Here is a 20,049-nt window from a genome sequence, read left to right as displayed (position 1 = left end):
GGTGAATCACATGAGGTCAGGAGTTTGAGACTAGCCTGGCCAACAAGGTGAAACCCTGTCTCTACCAAAAATACAAAAATTATCCGAGCATGGTGCCAGGTGCCTGTAATCCCAGCTACTCAGGGGACTGAGGCAGGAGAATCACTTGAACCCAGGAGGCGGAGGTTTCAGTGAGCCGAGATTGCGCCACTGTACTTCAGCCTGGGCAACACAGTGAGACTCTGTCCAAAAAAAAAAAGGCCGAGTATGGTGGCTCATACCTGTAATCCCAGCACTTTGGGAGGCTGAGGCAGGTAGATTACCTGAGGTCAGGAGACCAGCTTGGCCAACATGGCAAAACGCTGTCTCTAATAAAAATACAAAAATTAGCCAGGCATGGTGGAGGGCAACTGTAATCCCAGCTACTTGGGAGGCTGAGACAGGAGAATCACTTGAACCCAGGAGGAGGAGGTTGCAGTGAGCTGAGATCACGTCAATGCACTCAGCCTAAGCGACAAGAGTGAAACTCCATCTCAAAAAAAAAAAAAAAAAGAAAAAAAGAAAAAGAAAATTCCTCCTGATGTCTCCAGCTTTTTCCAAGTTCCCCTGGCATCAGAGGGTGGCAAACCATTTACATGGGTCCTGTGCAGTATGTTTCAATAATGCTAGGTTGCTAGACCAGGTAGTAAAGACACTACCTTTAGCCACCAACTCATACTCTAAAGGCTTAGAGTTTTAAAGAACCAGAAAAGAACATTCACAGTCAGGGAGAATATAATCCGATCATCTTCCCACCTTGTCAAAAGCCGGAGGAGGGAGAATTCAACTACAGCTGGGAGTGGAGCTGCCAGCTGTATTTTTAAAAAGGGACACAATTTTGACTTAAGCCCTTCGGATCCCAGAGATAAATTTCAGGAGGAGAAGGGCAAGTCTGAATATTTTACCCCCTGTACCACCCAGAGTCAGCCAAAGCTGGAGATTTGTCAGTTTAAAAAATAAATAAGAGTGAGATTACGGGTTGCATTTTTTCCCCTTTTTGCAATTAACTCCTATGACTGGCTGCTCTGGCAACAATGTAAATACTTGTAGCTTTCAGAACATGCCAGGTAGCCCATCTCTTCTGGTGGGCTGGTACTTATCTGCAAGGGTAGCCTTGTACTTAACATGGGCCTTTGTTGTCCCTTTCTGTGGCCACAGAACTTCCTAGGAAATGACAGTGGGGAAAATGAGAGTTATGGCTCTGGGGAGTCCGCTGATCTCATGGGGATGGGGTTGGAGCCAGGAGAAAATGAGATCATGAGATGAGCTCAGGAAAGCACTAGCGAAAAATGAGGTCTGAGCAAATGAATTAGCTTCTGCCCTACAATTATTTTTAAGTTTCCCATATGCCATCTTATTCAAACAGTGGACATGTGAAGTACATAACAGGGAAACTAAGACCCACAAAGAAGGGAAGTGACTTGCCCAGATCATTTGCTTGAATCCTTTATTTACAACAATCCTACTGGCAATGCTTGTTACACAGAGCACTTGACAAGCACTTAGTTCAATGAAATCCTTTCAACTACCCTGTGATCAAGGTTCATTTATGATCTCTACTGTTCAGATGAGGAAGTGGGGACTCCAAGTGGTCAAATGACTAGTTCAAGGTCACGTAGCCAGGGAGGGGCACAGACAAGACTGGAATCCAGGTCTGCCAGAGTCCAGAGCCTATGCTCTCATCACTTTCTGGGCTGTACAGCCCAGAAAGTCCAAGTGGTCTTCAGAGACCCTCTGTTCACTCAGTTCCAATGCACCAGGACCTAGCTTTGGTGGAGGGGCTGGGAGACCCCTTTCTCCCATCTTTTGGCACTGCTCTGAGGGTCAGCCTGGCAGCTCTTATGCTGGGTTAATAAGCAAATCTTACTGCATCTAAAGTCCTCTTGCCGACTTGGTCTAGAGATTTAATAATTGGAAAGTTTAGAGAAGATGGGTGAGGGACAAGAGGGGGAAAAGGTGATTCCAAAGTCTAGCTTCTGTCCTCAACATCGTCTAAATTGGGTAGTCAGCTGGGGTTGGTGGTTAAAAATCTACATGGATATTTTATTGGGGGGGTGTTTTTTATTGGGAGTTGGAGTAAGACTCTCATGGGCGTGCCTTTTCTTGGGGAGGGGAGCAGAAGATGGGGGGTGTGCATCTCTGAAGATCTGCAAGAGTGAGAGACACACAGAGAGAAAGAGAGCTGAAAAAGAGAAAGAGAAGCACAGGGAGAATTGGGGAGGCAGAGAGAGCAGGGGAGAGGCTGTGTCCAAGGTTCCCCCGGGCTTTTTCCAGAATTCCACAGCTCTGATGCTCAGGTACTCAGAAAGTGACCATGCTGTGTTGCTGGACAAAAGATGCCTGTGACTGGGCTCAGAGTCTGAGAGGGGATGAGGGAAGCAGCCAGTGCTGCCTGGGAGGCAGAGGCGTAGTGTTCTAGGTCAGATAATTGGCCAAGTCTTTCTTCCCAAGTCTGTCAGGCTACATTTCCTAATGGGCACTTCTGGATTGGTACCCAGACAGAATGCACAGTCATCACAGCAGCTGCCATTCTGAGCGCCGATTACACACCGAGTATGCATGGTCCTGTGAAGATGGTGCTGTTATTGCCCTCTCCCCTCATTTAAAACTGACCACAATCCGTATTTGGAAATGTCACTAAAATGAATAAGAACTCAAAATGCTAGTGCACATTCAGCAGTACTTCAAATGCCTGGGTTTGGGCTTATTTGGGAGTGCAGGAGGCAGTTTCATTCTGAGGCAGAAGGATGGGAACACGCCTGCTTAAGCTTCCTTCTAACATGGCTGCCTGGAGGCAGGGAGCTGAGTTACTACCTCTGGGGAAAGAGGGGCTGGCCAGTGAGGTCAGGAAAATTGGGCTGCTCTCTCCACACACCCCACCCATGTTCTGACCTCCTGCCATCTGTCTGTGCCACCTCCCTTGTGCCCTTGTGCCTAAGTGGTCACTTTCTGCCCTGGCATCCCAGCTGTGGGACCCCTTCTGCCCTCCTGGATGATAGCTGGGACAGGAACACTGGCTTTTAAATCACAATGCGTTTGGAGAACAACCACAGAACAGCTCAACCCAAGAAACCAAAACCAAATAGCACAGACACAAGACAGAACCAAAGACAAGTCGCTTTGGGGGAGAAGAGGACCAGGTGAAGGGAATGGGAGGGGAAAAAAGAACCATTTGATTTTTCCCCCCAAAACGAAACAAAACCAAAGAAAAAAGGAAAAAAGAAAAAAAAGAAAAAGGAAAAAAGAAAACCAAAAGAGAAAAACGGAACAGAAGACGAGAAACACTCCAACAGAAGGCGTTGGGAATTCACCAAACCAAACTGACAAGAGAGGCATGCAGAGAAATTTTTACATTCTCCCAGCATGCATCAGGCCCAAGTTACCATGACGACGAGGAGTGCAAAAAACTTAGCAACAACATTACCAACGGATGCAGAGGCGACCATAATGCAAGCATCGCATGTGTGCGGCCGGCCCTAGGCCGGGCTGGGCGCGGCTGAGATTTTCGTGTCTTTCTGGGTTTTGCTCTCGCTTGGCGGTTTTTTTTTTTGTTTAGTTTGCTTTGTGCTTATGATTCATATTCCATCTTTTAAAATTGTTGTTCATTTTTCTATTTTTTTCCGTGTGCGTGTCAGCGTGTGTCCGTGTGGTGTCTACATGTGTTTTGTGTGTGTGCGTGTCATTTTCAGAATGTAAAAATGTGGGTAAAGAAAGTAAAAAAGAAAAAAACACACCAACCTTCTCGAAGCTCTGAGGGATGTAAAGGGGGTTTGATGCGGAACACAATGACATGGGAAGAAGAGAAAAAATAGGGGAGATACAGAGAGTAAAAAGAGGACTTCCCAAGGCTAAAAGCTGCAATAGTTTGTTGTTTTTTTTTCTTTAAACCAAAAAAAAAAATTAAAATTAAAAAATAAAAAGAACAGCAATGACCTTTTTGACTTTTCTCCACTCTGCCCTGGACATACAAGATCTACTACATTTGCCTTTCTCCATTCTTTTCTAAGCTTGATTCTGGAGCATCTAAGACCCAGGCAAAGATGGGGAAGCAGAACCTCACCCCCTCAACTGCCCCCAAGAGGATGGAGGCTCATGCTGGGGACCCCACCTCTGGGGGATGAGGACACAGAAGCCCCCCTCCCTTCTTGCACCCTCACTAAAGGCCCCACCCGGCTCCCTGCCCCACACCCGCTGTCCACACTCTTCTGAGCCCTGCTGGATTTACAAACCCCCATCCCAGGTGTTGGCAGAGAAATAGGCAGGTTAGGTGAAGACCAGTCAGTTGGAGTCACGAACGCATGACAACTCACCAGAGGTGCCGTGACAGCGGATCAGACGTGCCCCTACCCACCACCCGTCCATACACCCACATCCCCATCCCCTCCCCCTCCATGCGACCTCCTCCTCAGAGACAAAATGCAAAACCCCAGGTCCAGGACCAAGGAGTCACTTCAGGGCCAGCGGGTGCTGTGGATGGTGGGGACAAAGGTGGTGAGTGAGGGTCTGTGGGTAAGGGATGAGCCACACGGCCTCCTGGATGGAGAACAACCAGGGCTTGGCACTTCACATGGGGGAAACTGTGGCCCAGAGAAGGATGTGATCGAGTCAATTATACAGTGCTAACTGGGGCAGCCCTGGGGATTGAATGGCACCCTGGCATCCTGGCAGAAGCTGTTTCTACCACAAATCTGATCAGAAACAGCTACTACGAGGTGAAAGGGAGGAGGAGGAGGAGGAGGAGGAGGAAGACTGCAACTTCTGAAAAGACCCAAGAGCCAACACACGAGATAAGAGGAGGCCAACGGAGGCATCTGGGGGCAAGGGAGCCCCCTGGCACCTTTGAGGCAGCACCACGGGACCCACAAGGAAGGAAGCTTCCTTGGGGCAGGGGAGCGGGGAGGTGCTGGGGCGAGGCCCCCACGCTGCTGGGCATGACTGAGTGGGAATTGGAAACCGAGAGCAACAAGCTTCGCTGGGTGCCGTGCCTGCCCCAGCTCGGTGCAACTACCGAGCCCCCGGGTGCCTGTGCCCGCTGTGGCCCCAGCCTCCCATCGGCCTGGACTGTCCTTCTCCAAGAGTCACTAGGAAGAGGCAGAAGGTGCCGGGCTCCGGACCAGCTGGTGGGGGGCGGGGGTGGCAGCCTCGAAGACCCCTCCCCAACTTCCAGATTGAGGGCCCTGTATTGGGGGGGCAGTGAAGCGGGGAGCTACGAGGCCACAAAATTGGGAGAAGCAAAGCCAGCACACAGCACGGGAAGGCACGACACACCACAGAAGCCAACTCGGGTGGGCAGGCGGGTGGGGTGGGGCGGGGCAGAGGCCTGCAGGCTCCCCTGGCCCTGTAGGCCCAAGACTGACCCCCTCACCCTGCCCCACGCCTTCCTACCCCACCATCACTGCCTCCCCAGCGCCCTGCTGCCCACGGGGCATCTGTCGCAAGGCACGAGGAAGGGAATTTAAGCTGCCCCCATTCTACAGGCAAGGAAACTGAGGCCCAGAGAGGGACGCCTCCTTGGCCAAGGTCCCATCGCGACCGGGGAGGGGCCTTCCTGCTTGGGTGTGCAGGGGACGGGGGAGCCCGGAGGCGGTGAGCCCAAGGAGGGAGGGGGATGGGACGGGGCGGGTCCCTGCCTTTGACCTGGACACGGCGTTCCCTACCTCGCACGTAGAGGTTGGCAGGTGAGGAGTAGCGCACACCGGCACTGTTGGTGGCCACACACTCATATTTGCCCTGGTCGGTTTCCTCACTGCTTTCAATCTGCAGGGCTCCTGTGGGAAGAGGGGAGAAAGCTTGGTCCGTTAGAGGGGTGCCCAGGAGTGAGCAGGGAAAGCTGTCCCACCAGAGTGCTCTCTGGCCTGTCTCCTGTGCTGGCTGGGCCAGAGAGGCAGATAAGAGGTGAGAAAACCTGGAAGCCCCAGCTCGGCCAGGCCTTGTATAACCTCCACCCCCACATCTAGCCCCACCAGGGCCTGGACACACCAGACTCCCCAGCAAATTCTCCACTCACAGTGGAAAAGCAGCTGGTCATGAGACTGCTGCTTCATGACTGCCAAGTTGAATTACAAAGCTGGAGAAAAGTGTGTTTAGAAAGCACTAAGTGATGCTCTCCCGGCCAGAAGGAAAGAGTGGGTTGGCATTCACAACTCATAACCATCATTTGATAGATCCAGGGACCTGAGGGGGCCCACCACAAATCATGTGAAAATTCAGGGAGCTGGTGGTTGCTTTGTTTCACTAAGTGCCCATGAGTAAATGAACATGGGTCTGGGTTCCTCAATTGTGTTTGGAATCCTAGTCCTCAAAGTCCTCAACGCCCATAAGTAAATGGAGACAGGGTTGTACTTCTTCAGGTGTGTTTGAAATTTCAGGATTAGGTTATACCCTGAGACAGCTAAAGTTAAAAATGTTGAGGCTGGTGTGTATCAAGTATGTTTGAAATCAAAGCCATGAATCCAAGCCTTCTGGCCTGAAACTGATTGAAGAAAAGTCAGAATTTCCCCATGTATTTTAAGTCATCTAAGTAAAAGTCTGAATTTACCTGCTTGTATTTAAAACCACAGGCCTGAAGTCAATATCCTGGTGCTCATGAGTAATTGAATGGACTTCTTTGAGTGTGTTTGAAATTACGGTCCTAGACCCAATTCTATGATGCTCATAGGTACATAGGATTAGATTAAATTTTCAAAAGTATTTGAAATCAGGGGTCTGGTTGAAAGCCTCTTATACTCACAAGTAAAGTTGGGGCTAAAATGCCCCAAGCCTGGATCAAAGAATTTGTTGGTCATGGGTAAAGAAGAGGGCAATTTTTCAAGCATATTTAAAAATCACAGGCCCAAATCCAAGGTCTTGGTGCTCATGAGTAGATGAAAATAGGACTGATTTCCCCTCAATATATTTGAAATCACAGGCCCAAATCAAAGACTTCACTTCCCATGAACATATAAGAATGAATGAACCTTCTCAAGAATATCTGAAATCACAGGCCTTGATCAAACACTACTGTGCCCATGAGTAAATGAAAATGAGGCCAAGATTTCCCCAAAGATATCTGAAACCACATGCCTGAAACAAGTCCCTTATTTTCACAAGTAAATGAAGCTGAGTATGTCTGAAATTATAGGCCTTCATAAAAACTTGAGTGCCCACAAATAAAAAATAAGGCAAAAGTTTCCACATGTATGTTTGTAATCATAGGCCTGGATCAAAGTCTTTATTTTCATAAGTAAATAAAACTTAGTGTAACATATCTAAGTATGTTTGAATCACAGGCCTGGACCCAAGTGCCTGTCGACCATGAGTAAATGAAGATGAGTGAATATCCCCGAATGTGTTTGAATCACAGGCTTCGATCACAGCCTATGGCACCAGGGGTCCAAAAATCCAGACTGAGCTTTCCAGCCTTGTTTGTGATTATCCCACAGAAATGACACGGACCCACAGATTGGGGGATTCTCTCTGGAGGTCATGGATAAAGATTCTGCCCTGACAGAACACTGCCTATTCTCCCTTGACCTCGAGGTTCTGGGAAGCAGGCAGTATCTCCATCATTAAGGAGGCCCAGAGAGGGTCAGGAGACTGCTCTAGGTCACACAGCATTTGTAGCAAAGGTAGAGCTGGACACTGATTCTTCCCCAGGGTTCCCACTCCGGCCTTCTCTTGGCTCTTCTCTGACGCAGCAGTTGGGTGGGGGGTAAGGGATGGAGGAGACCGACCTGAGAGTGCATGTCTCTATGTGTCTTTGGGTTAGAACCTCCAGATCAGAAAGAACTGTGGAGCTGGAAGGCCCACTTTGCATGTTGGTTTTGTTTCTTTTTTTTTTTTTTTTTGAGACGGAGTCTCTGTCACCCAGGCTGGAGTGCAGTGGCATGATCTTGGTGGCTCACTGCAACCTCTGCCTCCCAGGTTCAAGTGATTCTCCTGCCTCAGCCACCTGAGTAGCTGGGATTACAGGCGCCCACCACCACGCTCAGCTAGTTTTTGTGTTTTTAGTAGAGATGGGGTTTGACCATGCTGCCCAGGCTGGTCTTGAACTCCTGACCTCAGGTGATTCACCTGCCTCGGCCTCCCACAGTGCTGGGATTACAGGTGTGAACCACCACGCCCGGCCTGCATGCTCATTTTAGAGGGGGCTAAACCACATGGGGCTCCCAGCACTCTGGGGGTCTTGCCAGGTAGGGTCCTTCCCGGAGGGGGAGAGAGCTCCCCGCCTTCCAGAGCCAGGTGACCTGAGGAGTCACCTCGGCCACATTCAGCCCCCTGACCACAGACACAGACACAGACGCAGAGACCGGACTAACACTGGGAGGAACGAAGGTGGTGGCAGGGTGGACACGCATGGAAGGGGGCCTGGGGGCAGGCCCTGTAGAGCCTGAGGGGCTGAGTGGGCAGCGAGAGCGAGCGTTTGAGTGGGTGGGTGAGTGAGGAGCCTCTTACCTCGAATCGGAGTGCTTTCTGTAAGGGAAGCAGAGAGAACCAGGTGAATGTCACAAGGCGGTCGTGGGGGGCCGGGGGGCCCCAGGGAAGCTGGGCTGGGCCATAAGCCAGGCCTCTGCACTCTGCCCCAGGGAGGGGAGCAAGCCAGCCCTGGGCACACGGACCCTGCAGGCTTTGCTGAGGAAGCTGGGAGAGGTCTCCTAGGAGCAGGGTGAGGTCTGAGGGCTTGTCAAAGCAGGAGGGCTTCCTGTAGAAGGCGGGAATCTCTGGGGGTGGAGGGATGGAGTCTAGAAGCCTCTCTGGACGGGTGAGGGGCGCCTCTATGCCCAGGGAAGGTCTGTCAGCCTGGCCCTTTGGTGGCCTTCCCTCTGGGCTGAGGGAGGGAGGTTCATGACCCCCGCTTCCTTCTTTCCTTCTTAGGGAGCCCAGCAAGGGACTGCTTTCAAGTCCAGACTAGGAGGGGACAAGGACCAACAGGAATTATCTTGTTAGAGACAGGGAGGGAGGTGGGGTTAGTGCCCCAGGACCGGGCATTAATACAGCCAAGAAAGGGTGTCACAGACAGGCCGAGTAGGAGGGACGGGGAGAGACTGGCAGCCTTCTTACCAAGAGGAAAAGAGGAAAGACCTGTTTCTCTGGGCCTTGGAGGCAGGGACGGTTAACTGCAAAGCAGGAAAAGGTGGCTCAGGGCTGGAACGTTACCCCCTCTGCTCACGATCCAGGGAGAAGTTTTGGGCCCCTTCTCTCTGCTGCTGATGGCCGATAACTTGATAACTCGGATGGCTGGGGCCAAGAAGATCCCAAGACCTCGATCTGCCAGGAGTGGCCAGACACGTGAAAAAGCAGCTCCTTCTGCGTGGCCCAAACCCATTTTACAGATGGGCCAACTGAGGCTCAGAGGGGAATCTCTGAGGTCCCATCATGAGGCAGGGGTGGGCACTGAGCCTAACTCTCCGGCCTCCTGGGCTGAGGAGCTTCTGGCCTGAACTTTTCGGGGTCCCTGTATTATCTTTTGAGGTGTCCTCGTGAGGCCACTCTGCACCCTTTACAGGGGAGCAAATGGAAATTTGCCTAAAGTTACACCCTGGAGAACTGGAACCCGTCAGTGGAAACCCAGGCTGGCCTTTGCTAGGACACTGGGATGACGATGGTGGAAGTCAGGGTTAAAGAAAGTCTTTTCAGGTCGGCCCAGTGGCTCACGCCTGTAATCCTAGCACTGTGGGAAGCCGAGGCAGGTGGATCACCTGAGGTCAGGAGTTTGGGGGACCAGCCTGGCCAACATGGTGAAACCCCGTCTCTACTAAAAATACAAAAATTAGCCGGGTGTGGTAGCGGGTGCCTGTAATCCCTGCTACTCAGGAGACTGAGGCAGGAGAATTGCTTGAATCGGGGATGCAGAGGCTTTAGTGAGCTGAGATGGGGCCACTGCACTCCAGCCTGGGTGACAGATTAAGACTGTCTCAAAAAAAAAAAAGAAGTCTTTTCAAGTTGGCCAAATCACTCAGGGCTATTCTATCAAGTGGGAACAATGGATCCCTTAGCCATTAAAAGGTGTTCCGCTTCCCACCCTGACGGAGATGAAGGGACTGATAAGCATAGGCTGATATCAGTCACTCTCACTTCAGTATGAATTAGTCCCACAACTGATTTCAGGAGATTCAGGCTGAATGCTGAGAAAAGTGGATGAGAAGTGCCCAGTAGCAGTTAGGCTGGAAAAATCTCCACCTCACGCCCAGCCCCAGCCCCAGCCCCCAAACTTCTGTAATTAAATCCTTTTCCAGCAGGGCTAAGGCCAAGAAGAAAGCGCGGGAGGAAATTTTGTTAGGTACGAAGTTCCACGAGCCCGAGGATGCCTCTGAACCCCCCTCAGCCTCTACTCTGAGGTCTGCCCGGCCCCTTGTGGACTTGTCTCTTCCTCTTTTCCTTTGGGTTTCTTTCTCTGCCGCACACTAGTGCCCAGCTGGGGAGGGCTGAGGGGCCGGTCGTGGGGAGGAGGGAGAGGGCGTTAGTAAACATACCAGGCAGAGTGGGTCACAGTTATCATCACGGTGGCTGTTAGTTTGGTGAGGAGAAGGGGGCAGAAGGGGCACAAAGGGGATGGGGCGTTAGTTGTTGACGTGGTGATGAAATCAGACTTACCAAAGGTTTCTGAATGTTTACAACAGGAGGGTAAGAAAAGAGAACAGGAACATTAACAGGTGGTTATGAAGAATCCTGTGTCCTCATCGAGGAGGCGAGGGTGGGGGAGGGGAGGGGGACGCTCAGAATAAGAATAAGAACATTTCTTATGGTTCCTAAAGTGGCTTATGTTTACTGAGACCTAGCAGGCGCTAGACATTCCATCCTGGAGAGGTCACCAGAACACAAGGAAATAGGCATGTTTTATGGGGAAACTGAGGCCACCGCTCCCCCACCCCGCCCCCCCCGCTTGCAGAGGCCTACAAGCTGCAAACATCCGCAGCCAGGCTGGGAGAGGGGAGGCGATTTGTCCCCCCAGTGTGAGGCCTGAGTCTCTCCAGGGAAGAGATTCTGGGCTCCACGTCTGATCTTTTTTGGGGCTTAGTTTTCACTAAGGAGGAGGAGTAGAAAGCGGAGAAGGGGTAGGTAGGCTCTTTGGTGGGGGGCAAGTATGGGCAGTGAGTGCGGGGCGCTGGGGATGATTCCGGGAGGGACTGCTGCGAGACAGGCTCCGTGGCGGGATCCTCGGAGGAAAGGGAGAGAGAAAGCAAAAAGAGGTGTGTGTGGAGGTGCAGGGTGATCTCAACCGTGACCTGAACGAAGGCAGGGCGTCGAGCCTGGCACAACTGAAAACGGTAAATCCGAGACGCAGACACACACGCATGTGCAGCCACACGTGTGCTCCCAATGTATGGAGACACATCCCCACCACGTGTGTCCCCACGCACGAGCACTAGGGAGGTGCGGGCTCAGAGGCGCGTGCGCGGATCACTGCCCTGTGTGCACAGGCACGGGAGTGACTGCAACGTGGGTGCACGTGTGGCCGAGATGCAGGCGGACACTTTGCTCCGGGCGGGGGAAGGGAGGACCGTGTGTGACAGCAGCCAGGCCTGCACACCTGTGCCCACACGCGGGAGGCAGGCCAGGCCAGCACAGGGAGCCCAGACATGCACACGTGGACATGTCGTGAAGCGGGGGGACGACACACACACAGACACAGCCCCCCAGACAGATGGACCCACAGATGGGCCACGTGGGTGCTTTGTGGAGACACAATGGTGGAACCGCCCGTCTCCAAGGCTCTGTCTGTCCCAAGGTCTCCCTAGCCCAGATGAGGCCTGAACAGACAGGCTGTCTGTGCCCCATTACAGACCTGAAGCCCCGCCATCACCTCTGCTTGTCTTTGTCCCATGATGTTCTTATTGCTCAGCCTTGGAGAGACTCTCTCCCTGTAGTGTTCTATGGCTCCCCATCACCTTACTTGTCACCTCTGAACACCTGCCATTGCCTTACACAGCTTCCACTACTCCTGCCTGTCTGGGCCCCACTGTATTCTCACTGGATGTGCCTACTGCTTCTGTAGAGGATGTTCTCTGCCACCTTCCATAGCTCCCTATTACATACCCATTAAAGCTGGTCTCACCTCGTCACCCTCCATGGCTCACCGACACTTCTGCCTGTCTGTCTCCCATTGCTTGGGCACTGCCGATACCCACCATCCTTGGCGGCTTTCTTTCTTTCTTTTTGGAGACGAAGGTCTTGCTACAGTGCCCATGCTGGTCTCAAACTCCTGGCCTCAAGCAAGCCTACTGCCTTGGCCTCCCAAAGAGCTCGGATTACAGGCATAAGCCACTGCGCCCAGCCCCCTCAGTGGCTTCCTATCACCCACAACTGTCTGTGGGTGGCAGTTGTGATCTCACTGCCTGAGTACGGGAGACACTCTCCCCGCCCATGGCCCTATATAACTCCCCACCCTTGTCCGTGTCTGCATCCATTATATCTTCACTGGCCAGGTGTTGAAGCACTATTCTTCTACCACCCTCTACAGCTTCCCAGTACTCATGCCCATCTGTGCTCCCCAATATCCTCAGCGTGTGACTTTGAAGATATTTGTCCCCACTCCCCCAGCGCCAACGACTGCCACGGCCACACACTGTCTCTGTCTGTTCTCCAGTAGTCCCCAGAGCTTGGGGCCTGGAGATGCTCCCCATCCCCTGCTGCCCTCTGAGGCTCCCACGTCCTGTCAGCCACCCTCACTCACCCGATCGTAGCTGTTTGATGCGTCCATTGCTGGCACTAGGATCCACGGGCAGGAAGTCCTTGAACCAGGTGATCTCGGGGTCAGGGTTGCCGCTGGCCGCACAGAGCATGGTGGCTGTCCGTGTCCGCTCCACCACCTTCAACTGTGGGCCCATGTCGATGTTGGGGAAGCCGGAGGGCAGCTGGTCCTCTGAGGGCAGAGACGGGAGAGAAATGGGCACGGTTCTGAGCACTGCACGGCCTCCCCGGAGCCTGGGGCTCAGGGACGGCCCCGCCACGGGTCCAGCTCCTCCCTGGCTGCGAGACCTCAGCCCTGGGTGCCATCCTTTACAGCCAGTTCTCTCTTTTTTTTTTTTTGAGACAGGGTCTTGCTCTGTTGCCCAGGCTGGAGTGCAGTGGCACGATCATAGCTTACTGCAGTCTCAACAACCCGGGCTCAAGTGATCCTCCTGCCTCAGCCTCCTGAGTAGCTGGGACTACAAGCATGCGCCACCACGCCTGGCTAATTTTTAAAATTTTTGTAGAGAGGGGGTCTCGCTGTGTTGTCCAGGCTGGTCTCAAACTCCTGGCCCCAAGCAATCTTCCCACTTCTGCCTCCCAAAGCACTGGGATCGCAGGCATGAGCCCCTGCACCTGGCTGGGTCCCTCTTCTGTACAAGGGGGAGGCTCGTGTGAGGGAGCTGAGCAGGCTAGAATGATATTTCTCACTGGGGGGTGACTGCTGCCCTGGGAGACACTGGGCGATGTCTGGGGATATCTGAGGTTGTCACAACTTGGGGGTGGGTGCTCCTGGAATGGACTGGGTGGGGCTGAGAGATGTTCTACACCCTGCTACATATTAGCACAAACCTGGCCCCAGGGTCCACAGTGCTGAGCGGGTTCATTTACAGCAGCCTGAGGACGCCTTTCTTTTTATCTTAAAAAAATTTTTTAAACAGATATATATATATATACATAAATCAGCTGGACGCTGTGGCTCATGCCTGTAATCCCAGCACTTTGGGAGGCCGAGGCAGGCGGATCGCTTAAGGCTAGGAGTTTAAGACTCAGCCTGGCCCACATGGTGAAACACCGTCTCTATTAAAAACACAAATTAGCCGGGTGTGATGGTGCATGCTTGTAATCCCAGCTACCCGGGAGACTGAGGCAGAAAAATTACTTGAACCCGGGAGATGGAGGTTGTGGTGAGCCGAGATCACGCCACTGCACTCTAGCCTGGGTGACAGAGCGAGACTCGGTCTCAAAAAAATCAAACTAAAACTAAAAATAAAATATACAAAATATAGAGATAGGGTCTCACTATGTTGCCCAGATTGGTCTCGACCTCCTGGGCTCAAGGAATCCTCCCACCTTGGCCTCCCAAAGCACTGGGATTATAGGTATTTTACAGGTATGAGCCACTGTGCCTGGCCCAGAGGACACCGCTTTTTTTTTTGTTTTTTTTGTTTTTTTTTTTGAGATGGAGTCTCACTCTGTCAGCCAGGCTGTAAGGCAGTGGCATGCACTCCACGCCCAGCTAAGTTTTGTACTTTTAGTAGAGAAGGGGTTTTGCCATGTTGGCCAGGCTGGTCTCGAACTCCTGACCTCATCATCCACCTGCCGTGGCCTCCCAAAGTGCCTGGATTACAGGTGTGAGCCACTGCGCCCACCTGCCTTTCTAAACATAAACTACACTGCTCCCCTGCTGTACACCCTTCTGTGGTCCCGCCACCCTCAGAAGGAACTCCGTCTGCTTGCCCGCTGGGGGCCCCTGCCACCTTCCCTCCTCTTTTTCTCTCTGGCCCAGTCACCCTGGCCTCCACGGCTCTCAAAGTCATCAAGCCCCCTCCCTCGGGTCACCTGTTCTGTTCCCTCGGCCTGGAATCCCCGTTCCCACATCTGTCTACTGATCGGAACACCACCTGGGACTAGCTCCAACTCCCTTGCTCTAAATGCCCCCACACTCCTCACTGTCCTCTCTGCAGCAGGGAACTCTATCTGTAACGGTGCATCTGCGTCACCATGGCATCCCTAGCACCCAGCGCAGAACCGGGCATACAGTAGGAGCTCAATCAGTGAACAAACAACTCAATCCTGGTTGAGCACTCAATCCTCCAGCACCAGGTGAGTGAGTGGCACCACGTCTCCAGTGCTCGGTATCCCACTTGGGTGGTGAGGTTCTAGCTCCCCTCCATGGTAAATGGAGACCAGTGGTGATGTCGGGGCGGGAGGGGCGCAGATGAGGAGGAGAAACTCAGCTCCCTGGAATCTCCTGGTCCCAGAGCTCCCTGAGCGGTGGGAACGTGCTTCTGGGCTGAGGTGATGAGGTGAGCCGGCTAAGTGACGGGCTGCCTTGCATCCAGGGTGCTCTACAAACCAAGATGGGCCGGCTGTGGGGGCTCACACCTGTAATCCCAGCACTTTGGGAGGCCGAGGCAGGTGGATCACCTGAGGTCAGGAGTTTGAGACCAGCCTGGCCAACATGGTGAAACCCTGTCTCTACTAAAAATACAGAAATTAGCCAGGCGGGGTGGCGGGCGCCTGTAATCCCAGCTACTCAGGAGGGTGAGGCAGGAGTGAGCGGAGATCGTGCCACTGCACTCCAGCCTGGGCAACAGAGCAAGACCCTCTCCGGAAAAAAAAAAAAAAAAAAGAGATTCGGAAACAGCCATGAAGGACAGACTAATAACCGCGCCTGCCCCCCATCCCCCTCAACTCCACTCCAATGGACAAGTGACAAAAAAGTGACCAATCACAGTGCTGTTAAGACCAAGAAATAGGCAGCTCATCTACAGGAATGCTGGAGTGGGAGGGCGTAAAGGGCTGCAAATGATGGCTTTGGGGCCACATGTGGCCCTGTAGCTGTTTTTCTTAATAAAGTTTTATTGGCCGGGCCCGGTGGCTCACACCTATAATCCCGGCACTTTGGGAGGCTGAGGCGGGCGGATCACGAGGTCAGGAGATCAAGACCATCCTGGCTAACACAGTGAAACCCTGCCTCTACTAAAACTACAAAAAAATTAGCTGGGCGTGGTGGCAGGCGCCTGTAGTCCCAGCTACTTGGGAGGCTGAGGCAGGAGAATGGCATGAACCCAGGAGGTGCAGTTTGCAGTGAGCTGAGATCGCGCCACTGCACTCCAGCCTGGGCGACAGAGCAAGACCTTGTCTCATAAAAAATAAATAAATAAATAAATAAATAAAGTTTTGTTGGCACACAGCCACGCCCATTCGTTTCTCAGCTTTCCCACCACAATGGCAGAGTTTTGGGTTGTTGCTGCGACAGAGACCGTCCGGCCTGTAGAGCCAAAAATATTTACTTTCTGGTGCTCTGGAGAAAAAGCGTGCTGCTTCCTGGTGTAGACAATGTTGCTGTTTGTTTAAAGAATACACATGTATTTGCTTACAAAGTCCCAGATGGGACATGGGGCACAGGGGTGGGTGCTGTGGACAGAGGTGAGCAGGAGGCCACCATCTTGGGAGGAAACTGGGCCCCAGGCAAGCAGTAGGAGGGCAGGAGGCCGAGATGGGGCAAGGGAGAGGTGGGCAGGATCCAGGGAGGTGAAGGCAGAATCAATCCCTGCCTCCCCAGGGTTACAAGAGAGCGGCAGTTCCAGCCCCGGGGGATCACTGCTTGGATGGGAAAAAGCCCCAGTGGAAAGCCCTGAGCACTAACAGCATATCAGGCGCCGCGCAGGCAAGGGAACCTGTGATCTCCTCCAAGTCTTTTCCACAGAGGGGGAAACGGAGGCCCAGGCAGATGCACACTTGTCCCAGGTCATACAGCCAGCATGTAGCAAGGATTTGAACCCAGGCCTGGCTGAGCTCAGAAGAAGCTGAGTGGGACCGGCTGCAAAAGCCCTCCACCCAACCAGGTCTGGACCCATCGGGGCCCTGAAGGGGGCGTGGCCGGACGCTGTCTGAGGTGGTTCAGGCCTCTTGTCTGTCCTTCCTGGGCCAGGGACCTGGACAACCTTGAAAGTGGCTTTGATTGGCTACTGATGACATCATCAGAGATGAGGGCCAAAATGACTGGGCCTCACTCAATTGGTTTTGGTGCCCACAGCTAGGTCTGTGGGTATCCCCGTGTGTGTCTATGCATGCCCGTGTGCCTACGAGGGTGGCTTTGATAAGCATGAGAACCCTGTATTTCGTTCACGCGTGGGTACACGTGTGCCACATGTACGTGCTCATGCTTGCCCCTGCGCCCACACGTGTCCACGCGTGAGCACTTCTCATGTGTATGTGGCCCCGCAGGGGTCCCCGTGAGCGTGTGTGGGCAGCAGCCAGCCAGGGTGCACGGGGAGGCCTCGGCCGCCTGATGCTACCAAGAGCACCTAATTAAACAAAAATGTACATCGTGAACCACACTCTGCCCAGTTCCTCGGAGTTTAATTAAAACAACAGTGCGGGAGGCGTGTGCGGGATCCACAATCAGATGGCAGAAGAGGAGGGAGGCAGGGAGTGGCCCTGGCAGTCCAGATGGTTCCCCACCAACTGCTAGTGACTGGCCGGGGGTGCCCGGAGCTCAGGGCTGGTGGCAAGGTGGGTGGGGCCGGGTCAGGGTATCCGAGGCCCTGGGCCCCAGCAGGAAGGATGAGCTCCCAGCCCAAGCAGGCCCTTCCAGGCAGCAGGAGAGGAGAGAGAAAAAGACTGTGGGCCGGGCGCGGTGGCTGACGCCTGTAATCCCAGCACTTTGGGAGGCTGAGGAGGTGGATCACCTGAGGTCAGGAGTTCGAGACCAGTCTGATCAACATGGCGAAACCTGTGTCTACTAAAAATACAAAAATTAGCTGGGCGTGCTAGTGGGCGCCTGTAGTCCCAGCTACTCAGGAGGCTGAGACAGGAGAATTGCCTGAACCCAGGAGGCGGAGGCTGCAGTGAGCCAAGATCACGCCATTGCACTCCAGCCTGGGCAACAAGAGCAAAAAACTGTCTCAAAAAAAAAAAAAAGTGTGGATGGGCGCAGGGGGGCATTTTTTCCCAGACTCCAGGGGACCAGGCAGTTGGTGGCTTCATAGCTTGTCCTTTAATACCCTGAGTGCTCAGAGTGGAGGCTGGCTTGGGGCAAGAAGAGGCAGGCTGTTCTGTCTGAGCCCAGGAAAGGTCAGGGCAAAATTATCTGCTGGGAAGAGCAGGGCGGGCCATGGTGGGCCTGACTCCGCCCCCGCTCCTTCCTCCATCCCCCAGCAGGATGGGCTCCAGGACCCACGCAAATGAAACTGTGGGGTCTCTTGTTAGAAAAGTATTAAGACTTTCCAGACTGCAATAGCAGAGCTTTTATCTTTTCTTCCCCCTCCCCCTGCCCCCCTTTTAGAGACAGGGTCTTGCTCTGTCACCCAGACTGGGGTGCAGTGGCATGATCATAGCCCACTGTAGCCTTGAACTCCAAGGCTCAGGCGATCCTCCTGCCTCAGCCTCCTAAGTACTTGGGACTACAGGCAGGCACCACTACACCTGGCTAAGTTTTACATTTTCTTTTTTTGTAGAGACTTGGACAGTGGGGCATGGGGTCTCTATGTTGCCCAGGCTAGACTCAAACTCCTGGGCTCAAGTGATCCTCTTGCCTTGGCCTCCCAAAGTGTTGGGATTACAGGTGTGAGCCACGGCACGTGGCCAAGAGCAGAGCTTTAAAAAGCACGGGACCTTTCTTTTTTTTTCTTTTGATATGGAGTCTCCCTCTGTCACCCAGGCTGGAGTACAGTGGCGCAATCTCAGCTCACTGCAGCCTCCGCCTCCCGGGTTCAAGCGATTCTCCTGCCTCAGCCTCCCAAGAATTCGGGAGGTAGGATGACAGGTGCACACCACCAAGCCTGGCTAATTTTTGTATTTTTAGTAGATTTGGGATTTCACCATGTTGGCCAGGTTGGTCTCAAACTCCTGACCTCGCGATCCGCCCGCCTTGGCCTCCCAAAGTGCTGGGATTACAGGCGTGAGCTACCGTGCCCAGCCATTTCATTTTTATTCATTCATGCATTCATTCATTTATTTTGAGACAGAGTTTCGCTCTTGTCGCCCAGGCTGGAGTGCAATGGTGTGATCTCAGCTCACTGCAACCTCCGCCTCTTGGGTTCAAGCGATTCTCCTGCCTCAGCCTCCTGAGCAGCTGGGATTACAGGTGCACATCACCTCACCCAGCTAATTTTTGTATTTTTAGTAGAGACGAGGTTTTACCATGTTGGCCAGGCTGGTCTTGAACTCCTGACCTCAGGTCATTCACCCGCCTCAGCCTCCCAAAGTGCTGGGATTACAGACGTGAGCCCCAGCACTCAGCCCGACTTTAGAGATGAGAAAATTGCAGCTTAGAGAGGTTCATTAACTTGCCCTAGGTCACACACCAACCAAGTGGCAGCCAGGACTTGAGCTCCACAGGCTGGGCCCAGTGCTAAGACCAAATTGCAGTGGAGAAGGCAACACAGAGTGGTTGGGCAAGGGTTTGTAGGCGGCTGTTTGAAATGATGCTGAACAAGAATTTGTTCACAAAATTGCTTCCTCATTATAAAACAGCATCACTCAGACAGCCCCCTATAAACCCCTTGCGACTTGTTCAAGAAGTGGATTTAGGCTGCAGGCGGTGGCTCATGCCTGTAATCCCAGCACTTTGGGAGGCTGAGGTGGGTGGATCACTTGAGGTCAGGAGTTTGAGACCAACCTGGCCAACATGGTGAAACCCTGTCTCTACTAAAAATACAAAAATTAGCCGGACGTGGTGGCATGTGCCTGTAATCCCAGCTACTTGGGAGGCTGAGGCAGGAGAATCGCTTGAACCCGGGAGGCGGAGGTTGCAGTGAGCTGAGATAATGCCACTGTACTCCGGCCAGGGCAACAAAGCAAGACTGTCTCAAAAAAAAAAAAAAAAACAAAAAAAAACACCAAGAATTGCACCTAAACAAGGCCAGCAAGCAGCGCCGCAGGCCCGTGTGAATGTCTGGGGAAGTGGGGCAGCTGTTTCTGCCTACCTAGCATCCGTTCGTCCTTTATTTTTTGTAGAGATGGGGTCTCGCTATGTTGCCCAGTCTGGTCTCACACGTGATCCTCCCACCTCAGCCTCCCAAAGTGCTGGGATGGCAGGTGTGAGCCACCATGGCCAACTCTGTTTATCTTTATTCCTTTGGGGGAACCACACTCACTCTTGGCTCCAGGTATGAGTCCAGCCAATCACAGTGTTTGTTCCTCCTGAGCCACAGTGATTAGTTCAGGGAGGGCCATGGGATCCAAGTTCATTGGGGGTGGGGGGAAGTCTCACTAAGGATATCATCAGTACAGAAGGAAACAAAGCCAAGAGACAGAGAGTGGAGCTCTGAGAAAATTCAATGAGCCCCTGGATCCAGCTGAACCTGAAGCCAGCCACTCCATGGAATTTTAATTCTGCACATCAATTATCTTTCTCGCTTGAACCCATAT

At 52.9% G+C, this 20,049-nt stretch overlaps 1 protein-coding gene across 1 annotated transcript in view; it reads right to left on the bottom strand.

Moving 5' to 3' along the window:
* Positions 1 to 20,049, bottom strand: part of PTPRS (protein tyrosine phosphatase receptor type S) — a 132,444-nt gene that overhangs the window by 45,444 nt on the left and 66,951 nt on the right. Inside the window, exons 5-6 of the mRNA XM_058428158.1 lie at positions 12,671 to 12,859; positions 5,676 to 5,786 (exon numbers count right to left, since the gene is read on the bottom strand). Coding sequence (XP_058284141.1) covers positions 5,676 to 5,786; positions 12,671 to 12,859 — 300 coding nt within the window. The remainder of the gene's footprint in view (positions 1 to 5,675; positions 5,787 to 12,670; positions 12,860 to 20,049) is intronic.

This window comes from Hylobates moloch, unplaced genomic scaffold, assembly GCF_009828535.3.
Source record: "Hylobates moloch isolate HMO894 unplaced genomic scaffold, HMol_V3 SCAFFOLD_15, whole genome shotgun sequence".
Lineage (NCBI taxonomy): Eukaryota > Metazoa > Chordata > Mammalia > Primates > Hylobatidae > Hylobates > Hylobates moloch.
Note: the sequence above shows the minus strand (reverse complement) of the source record. Positions and strands in the feature narration are given on the sequence as shown.